General features: G+C 47.4%; 1 protein-coding gene across 2 annotated transcripts in view; it reads left to right on the plus strand.

The window, feature by feature from the left end:
* Window positions 1-10,579, plus strand: part of RUNX2 (RUNX family transcription factor 2) — a 257,195-nt gene extending 246,616 nt beyond the window's left edge. For both annotated transcript variants that reach the window (XM_070777443.1, XM_070777445.1), the window contains one exon: window positions 9,320-10,579. In XM_070777443.1, coding sequence (XP_070633544.1) covers window positions 9,320-9,897 — 578 coding nt within the window. In that variant the 3' untranslated portion in view covers window positions 9,898-10,579. The remainder of the gene's footprint in view (window positions 1-9,319) is intronic.
* The last annotated feature ends 3,951 nt before the right edge of the window (window positions 10,580-14,530 follow it).

Raw genomic sequence — 14,530 nt, forward strand, 5'->3', positions numbered from 1 at the left:
AACTACTTTTTTACTAAGTTGATTGATGATGAACACCTTTTCTCGTTAGCCTAGCCTTCTGCCGTTAGGAAATTGGAGGCTGGATAATTCACACGGAAGTAAAGGGTGATGACTTATCTCATGTCACCCTTGGGAAGTCACTCATGTTGCTGGAAACAGAGACCAAAGATCTCCCCTGGGCTCGGCCTTCTGATCCTCAGAGGGTGGCCCTTCAGAGGCCCGGCACTCCAGTGGGTGGGCGGGGTTCTCCTGGGAGAGTTTGTGAGTACATCCTGGTCAGGGCTACTGGGCATCTCTTCAGAGGTCCTGACCCACTGGCAGTAGCAGAGCCTGGATGAAGCTCTGCCATGGCTTCAGAGGCCTCTAGGCCAGCCCGTTCTCCTCAACAGCTCCAGACTATACCGCTGCTCTCCAATAGCTGGCCTAAACAGTATTTCCAAATGAACACAAAATATGCAAATCAAAACAAGAAATCTACATAAAGAAAGTTCACATACTTTCAAAATGGAGAAGGCCCTGATATAAGCGAGAATGGAATCAACATGAGTGGTGTGGGAGTCAGACAGACACAGACCGAGTCTTGGCGGCTGTGGGCTTGGTCCAAGCTACCCAAATTCTGTGAACCCGTTTCTCCATTTGCAAATGGCAAGAGGGTCACTGTCAGGGTTAAATAGGAAAACGTATGTGGAACACATGTACACCTATGGCGGATTCATTTCGATATTTGGCAAAACCAATAAAATATTGTAAAGTTTAAAAATAAAAATAAAATTAAAAAAAACATATAAAAATTGCTTTTGTCGACTAATCCTAGCTATGTATTAGTATTATGTTACAGAAGCGGTCCTTTTGGGGACCTTTGGGGTTAAGACTTCACCTTCCAAGGCAGGACGTGCTGGTTCCATCCCTGGTTGGGGAGCTAAAATCCTACATGCCTTGCGGCCAAAAAAAACAAAACATAAAACACAAGTGATATCGTAACAAATTGAATATCAAGACTTTAAAAATGGAGACAGCAGGCATAGAGAACAGACTTGTAGACACAGTGTCGGGAGGAGAAGGAGGGATGAATGAGACAGTAACGTTGAAACATACAAATTACCATATGCAAAACAGATAGCCAGTGGGATTTGCTATATGGTGCAGGGAGCTCAAACCTGTGTTCTCTGACTACCTAGAGGGGGGGATAGCGTGGGGCGCAGGAGAGAGGTTCAAGAGGAGGGGACACATGTATACCTATGGCTGATTCATGTTGGTGTATGGCAGAAACGAGCACGGTATTATAAAGCAATTGCCTTCCAATTAAAAGTAAATAAAAATAAATAAATAACACATAAAAGTTAATAAATCTTCCCTGGTGGCTCAGCTCGTAAAGAATATGCCTGCAATGCAGGAGACCTATATAATTATTTGATTTATGCAATTTATTTGATTATTTTCTGCCCTGACAATGACGTCAGGGTTTAGATCTGGGTTTGTACCCCATGGAGCATTCTACTCAAAATATTGTAGGTGCTTACTAAATATCTGTTGAATGGATATATTTATTGAATAAATATAGCTATTATCTTACATTAAAAAAAGAGGCTAGGACACACGCAACAAAAAATTTTCCTGGGAAAATGTCGGAAAATGGCCAGAAGGGCCAGGGGAGAATTCTAAATGATGCATTTGAATGGAGTAAGATTTGGGGTTGGGGCTTCCCTGGTGGCTCAGATGGTAAAGAATCTACCTGAAATGCAGGAGACCGGGGTTTGATCCCTGGGTTGGGAAGATCCCCTGGAGAAGGGAATGGCAACCCTCTCCAGTATTCTTGCCTGGAGAATTCCATGGACAGAGGAGCCTGGCGGCCTAAATCAATGGGATCACAAAGAGTCAGACACAAATCAGCGACTAACACACTTTTAAAATGTAGGATGGCTGAACACCATCCTCACAGATCATGATTGAATTGGCTGAGGCATCGATAGTATTTACAAAGTTCCCTGAGTGATTTTAATAAGCAGTCAAGGTGGCAAATCATCAACCCAGAGTGTGGCCAACCTTGCACAAACGTAGGCTGTCCTCAGCCCTTGTCTCATCCTTGCAACCCCATAAAGCACGTGCCCTCCTTCACATGTGATGACCGTGAGCAGGGTACTGAACATAGTAAAGCCTCAGTTTTCTCCACAGTGAAATGGGATAGAGAGCAGAATCCAACTCATAATATTCCGCGGAGACTAGAAGAGAGAACTCAGCACACGGCTTAAAGAGAGCGAGCACTCTGTGAATGTCAGCTCTTACTGGGGGCACGGTTAGTGTCAAGTCAGCAATCCCACGGTCTGCACTGCAACTGGCCCTTCTCACCCCCTCCAGAGACACCAGCCCTGCTATCCCCTGCCCAGCTACCCCGCTCCAGCTCTCTTGCTGATCCACGTTCCTGGGAGATGGCTGGTGAGAACTTGAGATCACACTGAGTCAGAGGTACTTGTAGGCGTGACTCACCAGGTCTTAAAACCAGAAGATTGCCCTGTGGGCCTCATGACGTTTCTGGAAAATAAAAGCAGTGAATATTATTGAGTTGAGTTCATCAGACACTCACCCTCCCTTTTGTATGCTGGGGTTTCTGAAAGCAGCAGGCGGCGGCCCAGCCAAGTCTGAACCATCAAAGGCCAGGGCCCGACTGTAGTGCTGAGAGATGTTGCTTCTCCTCCAGAAAGGTTTCATCCTCTTCCCACAGACTTCTGCTTCTCTGGTTCCCCGCCCAAAGCTACCCCGTTTCTCCTCCCTCCAGGCTCCTGAGAAAATGTTCCCACGGGCTGCCTCTACTGAGGTGTGTCAGAGCTGAGCTGTGCTGCAGGGCTGGGTATGGATTGGGAAGGGCCACCCAGACTCCAGAGAACAAGAAAGGGAAAGTTGCCTACAGGAGTCAGAATTTCTGGGACCTGGCACTGAAGCACCAGCCAGGAGGGCACCCATTTCTCTGATGCCTTTTTCACCACCTCCTGGATCTCTGCCGATAGTAAATCCTAAGGTTTCTGGGTCCCAGCTGCCTCTTGAATCTGTCTACTTCTCTGCATCTCTAGCAAAAACCACTGTCATTTTCTAATTTCTCACCTGCAACTGCAACCTCCTGACTTGTGTCCCCAACTTCTAATCTGTCTACTTCTTGCCCAACATAGCCAGGTGGACTTTTCAAAATACGAAACTGATCATCTCTCTTTCTTTCTCTCTCTCTCACACATACACGTTTAAAACTTGTCCAGGGTTTTCCATTCCTCATAGGATAAAGAAAAAACCCCTTAACAAGTTCAACAAGGCCATGTTTATCAGGATTTGGTTTGACTGTCAGTGACAGAAAACCCAATTTAACAGAATTTGAATAGATAAGGTTTTATTTTCTCATGAAAAAAGCTGCAGTTGAACTAACTAGGACTGACATAGCAGTTCCTCTAAATTATCAAGGATTCAGTCTTCTGCTCTTTCATCCTCAGCATGTGATCTCTACCTCATGGTCCAAGGGGACTGCTTGAGCACCAGCCATTGCAACCAAAACCTAGGCACAGGAACAAAGAATTGTACATAGCACTTCTACTGACATTTTTTCCTGCCCAGAACTTAGTGACATGGCTAGAGTTAGTTGGAAGAGAGGCTAGAAAATATAATTTTTATTCTAAAAGGCCATGAACCAGCTCAAAAGAAGGAAGAAGAGAATAGATATTGAACAACACTGGCAGTGCTTATCGTATACTATGTCTCCTGACACCTACTCTCCTTCTGAGCTTCTTCTCACTTCACACTTCCTTCCCTGGCTCTATCCACTCCCAGCACATTGGCTTTCTCTGGGAGTTCCACGTACACTCCCTTCTGCCTCAGGCCCTTGATCATTCAGCAACATTTTCCCCTCTTCCTACTTAACTACTCATCTTTCAGAACTCCATTCCAACAGCATTTCCTCAGGGAATCCTCCTCAATTGAGTCAAACTCTGTCTCTTATTTCAGATGCTTATAGCATGTAGATTGTATAACTGATGCAATTATATGTTTGTTTATGCAATTATTTGATTATTTTCTGCCCTGACAATGATGTCAGGGTTTAGATCTGGCTTTGTACACCATGGAGCATTCTGCTCAGAATATTGTAGGTGCTTACTAAATATCTGTTGAATGGTATATTTATTGAATAAATATAGCTATTATCTTACATTAAAAAAAGAGGCTAGGACACACACAACAAAAAATTTTCCTGGGAAAATGTTGGAAAATGGCCAGAAGGGCCAGGGATACACAGTAGAGCCAGGGGAGAATTCTAAATGATGCATTTGAATGGAGTAAGATTTGGGGTTGGGGCTTCCCTGGTGGCTCAGATGGTAAAGAATCTACCTGAAATGCAGGAGACCGGGGTTTGATCCCTGGGTTGGGATGGTCCCCTGGAGAAGGGAATGGCTACCCACACCAGTATTCTTGCCTGGAGAATTCCATGGACAGAGGAGCCTCACGGGCTACAGTCCATGGGGTCTACAAAGAGTAGGACGTGACTGAGTGACTTTTACTTTTTCAAGCTTTGGAGTGTGTGGTGGAGGAAACACTGACCTGGAACTCAGGAGCCCTGGTTTCTGGTCTCAGCTCAGCCACCGATAGCTGGGCCACTGCCTGGAGCCAGTGAGAGTTGATCAGATGCTGGATATGGTTTGAAGGCAGAGCCTGCAATCACTACTGGCAGATTGGATGTGGGGAGTAGAGGAAAGAGATGGGTGGTCTTGGGTGTTTGGCTAAACTAAGGGAAGGTCACTTACTGAGAAGGGGAAGGCAGCAAGAGGAACGTGCTTTAGGGGACCACCAGAAGAGTTTATTTGCAAATGAATCATGGGTTCCAGTGGCCAGCTGAACATTCTACCTCATCTGCAGGCTTCCCCCAGGGAAAGCCTATGCCCTAGGCTGGTGGGTCTAAGTGGTGGAGACAGGGGACGCCAAGTGAGTGTAAAAAAGATAGAAAAGGTCCACGTTCAAGGTGCATAGCTACCAGCCAAGAAATGATTCAGTCTGACTCAGCATAAGATGGAACAGAAATTACTCAGAAGACCTTGACTTACAGGCTTAGGAGGAAGAAGTCCCTTTCTGCTAAAGGTCAGTGACAAGAGAAGGCATGTCCATGCGTGGTCATTGCAGAAAACTTTGACGTTTTAGTTGAAACAATGGTGAAGGGCTTTCTTCCTTAAGCGAACTTCATGGTTCCCTCCCTAAGCCAGTGCTCACTGGTTCAAAGTTTTGCCAGAAAACCATCAAACTAACAGCAGGAGACAGTTGCTCTTCCTTAGTGATCAGTGCAAAGAAACAGAGGAAAATAATAGAATGGGAAAGGCTAGAGATCTCTTCAAGAAAATGAGAGATACCAAAGGAACATTTCATGCAAAGATGAGCACAATAAAGGACAGAAATGGTATGGACCTAACAGAAGAAGAAGATATTAAGAAGAAGTGATAAGAATACACAGAAGAACTGTACAAAAAAGATCTTCATGACCCAGATAACCACGATGGTGTGATCACTCACCTAGAGCCAGATATCCTGGAATGTGAAGTCAAGTGGGCCTTAGGAAGCATCACTATGAACAAAGCTAGTGGAGGTGATGGAATTCAAGTTGACCTATATCAAATCCTGAAAGATAATGCTGTGAAAGTGCTGCACTCAATATGCCAGCAAACTTGGAAAACTCAGCAGTGGCCACAGGACTGGAAAAGATCGGTTTTCATTCCAATCTCAAAGAAAGGCAATGCCAAAGAATGTTCTTAAAATTCTCCAAGCAAGACTTCAACAGTATATGGACCATGAACTTCCAGATGTTCAAGCTGGATTTAGAAAAGGCAGAGGAACCAGAGATCAAATTGCCAACATCCATTGGATCATCGAAAAGCAAGTAGTTCCAGAAAAACATCTATTTCTGCTTTATTGATTATGCCAAAGCCTTTGACTGTGTGGATCACAACAAACTATGGGAAATTCTTAAAGAGATGGGAATACCAGGCCACCTTACCTGCCTCCTGAGAAATCTCTATGCAGGTCAGGAAGCAACAGTTAGAACTGGACATGGAACAACAGACTGGTTCCAAATCAGGAAAGGAATACATCAAAGCTGTATATAGTCACCCTGCTTGTTTAACTTATATGCAGAGTACATCATGCGAAATGTTGGGCTGGGTGAAACGACAAGCTGGAATCAAAATTGCAGGGAGAAAATCAGTAACCTCAGATACGCAGATGATACCTCCCTTGTGGCAGAAAGCAAAGACGTGAAGAGCCTCTTGATGAAAGTGAAAGAGGATAGTGGAGTGAAAAAGTTGGCTTAAAACTCAACGTTCAAAAAACGAAGATCATGGCATCTGGTCCCATCACTTGATGGCAAATGATGGGGAAACAATGGAAACAGTGAGAGACTTTATTTATTTATTTTTTTTGGTACCAAAACCACTGCAGATGGTGATTGCAGCCATGAAATTAAAAGATGCTTGCTCCTTAGAAGAAAAGCTATGACTAACCTAGCTGCTGCTACTGCTGCTAAGTCGCTTCAGTCGTGTCCGACTCTGTGCGACCCCATAGATGGAAGCCCACCAGGCAACGCCATCCCTGGGATTCTCCAGGCAAGAACACTGGAGTGGGTTTCCATTTCCTTCTCCAATGCATGAAAGTGAAAAGTGAAAGTGAAGTCGCTCAGTCGTGTCCGACTCTTCGCGACCCCATGGACTGCAGCCTACCAGGCTCCACCCATGAGATTTTCTAGGCAAGAGTACTGGAGTGGGGTGCCATTGCCTTCTCCGATGACTAAGCATATTAAAAAACAGAGACATTACTTTGCCAACAAAGGTCCATCTAGTCAGAGCAATGGTTTTTCCAGTAGTCATGTATGAAATGTGGGAGTTGGACTATAATGATAGCTGAGCGCCAAAGAATTGATGCTTTTGAAGACCCTTGAGAGTCTGCAAGGAGATCAAACCAGTCAATCCTGAAGGAAATCAGTCTTGAATATTCCTTGGAAGGACTGATGCTACAGCTGAAACTCCAATACTTTGGCCACCTGATGTGAAGGACTGACTCATTGGAAAAGACCATGATTCTGGGAAAGATTGAAGAAAGGAGGAGAAGGGGATGATTGGATAGTATCACTGACTCGATGGACATGAGTTTGAGCAAGCTCTGCGAGCTGGTGATGGACAGGAAAGCCTGGCGTGCTGCAGTCCATGGGGTCACAAATAGTGAGATATGACTGAGTGACTGAACTGAACAGCAGGAGAGACCACCTCTCTTATTCCCCTGATAGCCAAATGAGGTCATCAGCGTTATTACTATCTTCATGATCATATAAGGCTTCCAGGTTTCTCCTCTACCCCTGATGACTCTAATTTCTATGATTGTGAACCCTAAGCTTTATTGTCAACTTTGTATATTTGGTCTACACCTTTGCTATGCAAGGTGTGGTCCCCAGACCAGCAGCACCCATGTCTCCTGGGAGCTGGCTAGACATGCAGAGTCTCAGGTCCCCACCCCTGACCTGCCGAATCACAAACTGCCCTTTAACAATGTCTCAGGGGAGTGGTCTGCACATTAAAATTCAGGAAACACGGTGCTAGGTCATTCAGTGTGCTTGCCTCTATCTCATTTTACACGTGAGACTTCTATTTGATTAAATATAAAGGCCTCCTGCCTGCTGTAATGTTGGATGTATGAAGCTTATTAACATCTTTTGCAAGTAAAAGCAGAGCCAAGAGTTTGTAGGGCTTCACTTTGATCATTTTCAACTCGCAGGAGGTAACATGCGCAGAAGTGTCTTCATTCTTGGTTTACAAAAGAAGATCATCACAGAGACTGGAGGAAATTAAGTTTCAAAGGAGGAGAGGCAGTTCTGTGATAGCCAGGAGCAGAGAGTACCCACGCAGCTTCCAGCAGAGGTATTTGCAGGCACATGGGTGTTTCTCGTCAACTGTGGTCCCCAAGGAGCCATTGCTTCTCTGCTCCCATCCGACCAGATTCCCAACCACACAGACTGGACCTCGGACCATCTGGGGTCTATGAGTCCTGGAAGGACGTGGTTGGGCGCTGATGTCAGGATGAGGGAATAAGCTCTCACCAGATGATTAGTGCTGTTCTGAGTCTCTGCCAGACCCAGATCCCACATGAAGCAACAGCTCATCCATGACGGGCGGCGAGAGCACACATGTTCATAGGCAACACAGAACGTGTTTACTCACGGGCTCTGTCATCATACCGCTCCTCCCCCTCCCCCCAAGATAACAGGCTGGGGTAATCAAAGTGAGGTCTGCCTTGGAAAGCCCTGGAACCCCCTCAAGGGGTTCCCCTCAAGGGCAGGGCAGAAAGCTGGGTACCAGAGCTGCCAAGGAGGAGAGCCAAGAGTAGACACTCCAGCTGGAATTGGGGAGCAAGACCTCAGAGGCTTGGCTCCACTAAAACTCAGAACTGTTTCCAGGGTGATCACTAGCCATCTACCCAAAGGCAGGAAAGGGGTGGCTGAAACAGCTGAGTTAAGGTTGTTGGCATGGAGGTGGGTCCTTTGATCTGCGGTTGGTAAACCTTGTTGCCATACCCAGTTGCAAAGAGCTGCCACCCACTTTCTACCTGGGAATTCAGGGGATTAGGGGAGAACTAGCAATAAAAGCCTTGTAGACTCTTTGCATGCAGCCCTCTATGAACTGAGCCCTGTGCTTCGAGCCAAAGACTTTTGAAGGCAAGTTGATCAGTCCTGGTAGGGACCTGGGGGTCGGGGGGAGTCACTGGGCCCACCTTCCCTGTACAAAGGAGGAAATAAAACCAAGTTCTCCAGGGCAATGGGCCTGGCCCATGGTTCCATGGCATTTTCTGGCAGAGTAGGAACCAGCAGTAAGATCTAGCTCCTGGCCCCAAACTCTTTCAGTTCCCCCTTGAGAGCTTGGCTTTGTTGGGACAGTGGACCAAGCCCTCTGCCTAACACACATCCTCTGAGGAGAGTGAGGAGGGGGCCCTCCTTTTACAGCCTTGACCTATTGTCCTTGGCAAGACTACTCCCTCCCACCCCTGCCTGGAGCTCCCTCTTGACTTCCCAGCAGTGCAAGGTCTAGACCTCAGAGGGAGAACCTTACTCACCAAGATGCTTGCTGGACTCCATGGTCTCCCCTGCCTCCAGCTTCCTGTGTTCCCGAAACCCACTCTTCCTTACTCCATCCTAGGTCTGGGGGTTAGGAAATACGTTTCCACCTTCTAACTCAGCTCTTTTATCCCTAGCACGGAGCTGGGGATATGGTTGACAGTCAGTAAAAGCCCCAGTGACCCTTTCTCGTTTCTTCCTTGCCAGATTCAGAGCCCAGCACCTTGGACTCCCAGTCTTCGACCACCCTGTTCCTCTCCTCCGAGGAGCCAGGCCCCTCCACCGCTGCACTGCCGTCCCCCTCGTCGTCCTGCGAGCCCTCGGCGTTCTCCCCGGGTCCCCCGGCGCTGCCTCACCTGCTGCCTTCGCTGCCCACGGCGCCCGCACCCGCGGCCTCGGGTTCCGGCGCCCCTAGGCGCGCTGGCCTCTACTCGGTGGTTGCCGCGTCCCCGGAGGCAGCCTCGCGCCTCCTGGACTGGCTCCCCGGCGGCCCCTCAGCCACCCCTCCCAGCACCCGCGGGGATGAGCGCGATCGGCCAGGGCCCCGCGCCCCGCGCCCTGGCACAGTGGGCAGGGAGGAGGGCGCTGAGGACCTGGGCGCCTCCCCGCAGCCCTGCGCCCGGCCTGCCACCTCTGCCAGTTTGGAAGCCAATGTTGGGGACATCCTGGTGGAGCTGAGGACAATGAACGGCCACCTGGATGTCATCGCGAGGGCCCTCACCAAACTGGCCTCGTCCCTGGGGCCGCAGCCGCAGACTCCGCCCGATGCCCCAGATGCCAAGTGATGGGGCTGCCCCGCGACTGTGCATCCGAGCCACACAGTAAAGGGATCCCGAATGCACCAGGCATCGCTGCCTGAGTCACCTTTGAGCCCAGCAAACCCAGCAGAGGACAGGATTACTCTGCTCAACCTGCTTACGGGAAGGCATGGACCTCCCCTGGCATTTCAACCTGAAATGATGGTGCATCTCACACTCTCTGCCTTGTGAGGCTTTCTCAGCTCTCTTATGCCCACCTGGGTCCTCGGAGCTCTCCTGGCCCTTCAAATGTCCTTCTCTTGTTTTGGTAAAGGCTTTGAGCTCCTGGCAGGACAAGTTCCCTAAGACAGTGGTGGGACCCTGGAAAGGCTCAGAGAACCACCCCTTCCCATCCCCATTGGTGACTTTTGAGAATTGTGGGAGAAAGGCAAGTGCACAGCACGTTACATAAGCAGTAGTTCAAGGGCAGACCCAATGCTCTTCTCTTGAGTTGCTGATGCTGTATCTGATCTCTTGTGATTTTTTCACATTTAAAAAAAAAATTATTTTGGGAAAAATAAGTTTACTTTTTTCTCATAATAACCACATTTTGAGAGGTTTGGAAAACAGAGAAGTGAGAAAAATCTGATGTATTTGGAGAAGGGGGGTATTTAAGTCTTTCTTATGAATAAGAAAGAATTTTGTGTAATAAACAAGATTTTTGTATGTACTCTCTGGGTGTTGGCTTTTCTGGGCCACATTTCTTCCTTTCCCTGCTCTTTCTGTTCTCAGTTACCTGTACCAGCCCTCCTTTACTCCTTGGGGCTTATTTCAACTTTTCTCACACTTGTGAAGAACAAGCTTTTAAAGGTTCTCATGATTTTTTTCTAAAACTCCCAGACCTCCCTACATTTGGCAAATCCACCCCTTTGCTTTGTGATTGGAGCAGAAACTGAGTCCCTGGCCATCAGGGAGGAAGCCAGCACCCTTGGCCTCTCCTCCTAGATGCCCATAACACCACCTGCCCCAGTTGTGATGAACAAACATCTCTCCAGACTTTGCCAATGTGCCCTGGTGGAGACCTGGCTGGAATTTCAGCAATCTGGAGGAACCTGTGCCCTCCAGGATCTGACTTCCCATAAGGAGGAGGGCTCTTCTCGCCTCCCTGCTTGGATTAGAATTTTAATGAAGTGCGCTCATCTGCCAGAAGCAAATTGACTGCTCTTTTCCCAGAAACAAACCAGACATTGGAAACCACACTGCACAGAGCAAAACTCCGTCCCAAGCATTTGTAGGGCTCACAACTGGTGAGCTGCCTGGTGTCTGCCGTTTCTGGCACCCCCAGAGCCTCTCAGACTTGTGTACAGAGAGCTTACAATGCAAGTTCTGCTTTGGTAGCTCCGAGGTGGGGCCCGAGACTCAGCGTTTCTAATCAGCGCCTGGGGATGCTGATGCTGCTTGCCGGAAGACACACTTTGCGTAGTTGTGAATAGGGGGTGTCTACTCTGGGGTTCCTGCTGGTTCCATCACTAGTCGCCAGAAACTGCTGTTTGTCTTTGTCCCTGCAGGGACCTGGATTCCTCTAAATGTTCAAAGCAGCTCTTTGGGGAGACTTCTCTATTTGAAAGCAAGCGTGTATTAGGTCTAACCACCCAGTTCTAAAAAAGTTTCAGTGGAGTTTAAATTGATTCAACAAGCATTTATTGGGTGTCTACAATGCCAGTGCCCTGGGGCACCCAAAGATGAATAGAATAAGGGCCCTGCCCTTCACCGTCCTGCACGGAGAGGGATTATCAGTTCCAGTGTGGAAGCAACTTGCAGGGGCTCTGGAATCAGCAGGGAGGGTGAGCATGATGGTCACAGGAGGCTGGGCTTCTTGATGTTTGATGTTGGTAGACTTATTTAATCCCTCCAAGCCTCAGTCTCCGGATCTGTGTCAAATGGCGATGATGACATCTGCCAATCAGAATCAGACACAGACGTGATGGCAGCTTTGCAGCCCCCAAAGTGCTGTCCAAATGCCTTTTTTTGGTTGGTGGGCATCGTTACTCCCTCTCTCCCGGGTCTTGTGTCAGGAAGGCGGGTAGAGTGAGAATCACACACCGAGGTCTGAGCTGCCCTCTGGCTCTAGGGACTAACCCTCTCTCCCCCTTCATTTTTTCAGGAAGAGAATTCCTGACTCAAAGGGACCAGTCTCTGTTCTACTCTTTAGCTGAAGAAACAGCTAAACTGGAATGCCAGCATCACACCTGGGAGCATCACCTTCTGGTCTTTACTCATATGAACTGTCTTTTCATTTTAACTGAATTCTTTTGCATGAGATTAGAAACAACAGCAACAAAATAAGTCTTTCCAAAATGAAGAGGGGCTGGCATATAAATCCTAAATTTAGATCAATTTAGATATAATGACTGAATCATTTGATCAGAATCGCCACATATATGATTTAGGCTATCAGAGGAAGGAGCTGACATAACACTGACTCCATGGGGACACACTAGAGAAGTCTGAGCTCCCATCTTAGGTGAGTGGGACTTTAGAAACTGAAAGAGTCCTTAGATCCCTGAGTTCCCCAGAGTAAGAGCTGTAGGGTTTTGGGAAATGGAGCAAGAGGGTTAGAAGAGCAGGATGGCCTTCATCTTGCAGAAGATATAACCAGGGAAATTTGATAGTTTGTGGGGCAGAGGCACGGGGAGGGGAATGGAATTGAGTTCAAACAAAATATCAGTTTGAAGGAGCTGAGCAGAAAAAAGGAAATCTAGTTTTGTAGCTTCTAGATTGGAACTTACCCTCTGGAGAGCACGAACTTGTCCTGATATCTGCTTTTCCCCAGGTGTAGGGTGTTGTTCAGGTGGGGACAGCCTGAGACAAGCACACGATGGTTCACGGTGGCAAGCTGAAGGCAAGCATAAAACCTATGGCAGAGGATAGCAGGTTTAAGCCGAGGAAGGATCTGCCAGCAGTTACCAGGCTCATCTGTGTAAGGTAGTGAGGAACCTGTTCCTGGAGGCATTCAAGCAGAGGCCAGATGGTGAACTGGTGGTGCATCAGCTGAAGGGATTCTCCACCGGGTGGAGCAGTGATCTAAGGACTCTTTAACTTGGAGTAATCCTCGGTTCTTCCCTATCTCTCATGCCTACATCCAATCCAAGACCATATCACCTTGGTTCTACCTTCTAGAGAGCTCCATTACCCAGCCACTTCTTACCACCTCTACAGCTACTACCTGGTACAAACCACACTGTCCCTTCTCACCTAAGTAGTTACTGCAATGGCCTCCTAAATAGGTTCCCTTCTCCTTCCCCATTCTTACAGAGCAGCCAGAACGGTCTTTTAAACATATTTCTGGCCAGGTTATTCCTCCACACAAGACTCTTGGTGGCTTTCATCTCAGAGGAAGAGCCATAGTTTTACATAATCTGATCTCCTGTTACCTGCCTGATCTCATCTCCTATGATGCTCCTCCACTCAGATCACCCAGTCCTCCTTGCTGCTTCTCCCACGCACCGGGCACATTCCTACCTCAGGGCCTTCGCACTGCCTATTTCTTCAGCCTCGACCAGATACATCACATGGCTTGCTCCCTCACCTCCTTCAGGTTTTTGCTCAGACATCATTATCCTTTTAAAAGTAACCTTCTCCCAACCCTAAGCCTCCAATCTGTAGATGCATTTCTTTTCCTCCTTTCTCGCTTCAAACCAATTTCTACCCCACCCACTCTAGGTCTCCCTGTATTTATTGTCTTTAGAATGTCAGCAGAGAAGAAATTTGTTGTCTGTTTTGTTCACTGCTGTCTTCCCAGCATACTGCCTTTTAAACAACAAAAAAAGTGTGTTGTAAAAGGGACCCATCAATTGCAACAATTCAGACAACACAGAAGAGAACAAAGAAGAATATAAAACTCACCCCAAATTCCACCCCCAAGAGATAACTGCTGTCAGTCTTCTGGCAACGACCATATGAAACATCTGTGTTTCAACAGAAACACATCCATGTGTGTCCAATTCTGCAGATCATAGTCTGTCTGCTGCTGTGTAGTCTGCTGTTTTGTTTGTTAACTTGATAATAGATGAAGAAAATCTCTCTATTTAAAAAAAATAGACATTATATATGAAGAAAAATTTACTTAGTCCATCTTCTATTTGAGCTTCGAGATTCTCACGGCCATGAGCAGTCCTGTAGGGACCGTGTCTGGGACACACGTGCTGGCTTTTCTATGACTGTGTTGTTCCCATCAATTCCTAGAGCTGTGATTGTGGGGTCAGAGGCTCCTACTTCTTGTTTGAGATTGTTGCTGCCAAGGCAGGAGATGCAGGTTTGATCCCTGGGTCGGGAAGATGTCCTAGAGAAGGAAATGGCAACTCTCTCCAATATACTTGCCTGAAAAAATCCTGTGTACAGGGGAGCCTGGTGGTCTACAGTCTGTGGGGTTCAAAGAGTTGGACACAACTTAGCAACTAAACAAGTAGTTTCACCAAGATTCCAAAAGGGGAGGGGAGTGGATGGTGGGTGGAACACAGGGCCTTGGGGTGGTTCCATCCAGTATGCTGGAAAAAGGGGGAAATAGAAACAAATCTGCCTTCTGGAGGTTGAACTTTAAAGTCAGCAGATGGGGGAGCATACGGAGGTGTGTCACCACCCTGGAGGTGGTGAATCTTTGAATGGTCACTCAAATGGTGTA

This window comes from Bos indicus, chromosome 23, assembly GCF_029378745.1.
Source record: "Bos indicus isolate NIAB-ARS_2022 breed Sahiwal x Tharparkar chromosome 23, NIAB-ARS_B.indTharparkar_mat_pri_1.0, whole genome shotgun sequence".
In the NCBI taxonomy this organism is placed as follows: Eukaryota; Metazoa; Chordata; class Mammalia; order Artiodactyla; family Bovidae; genus Bos; species Bos indicus.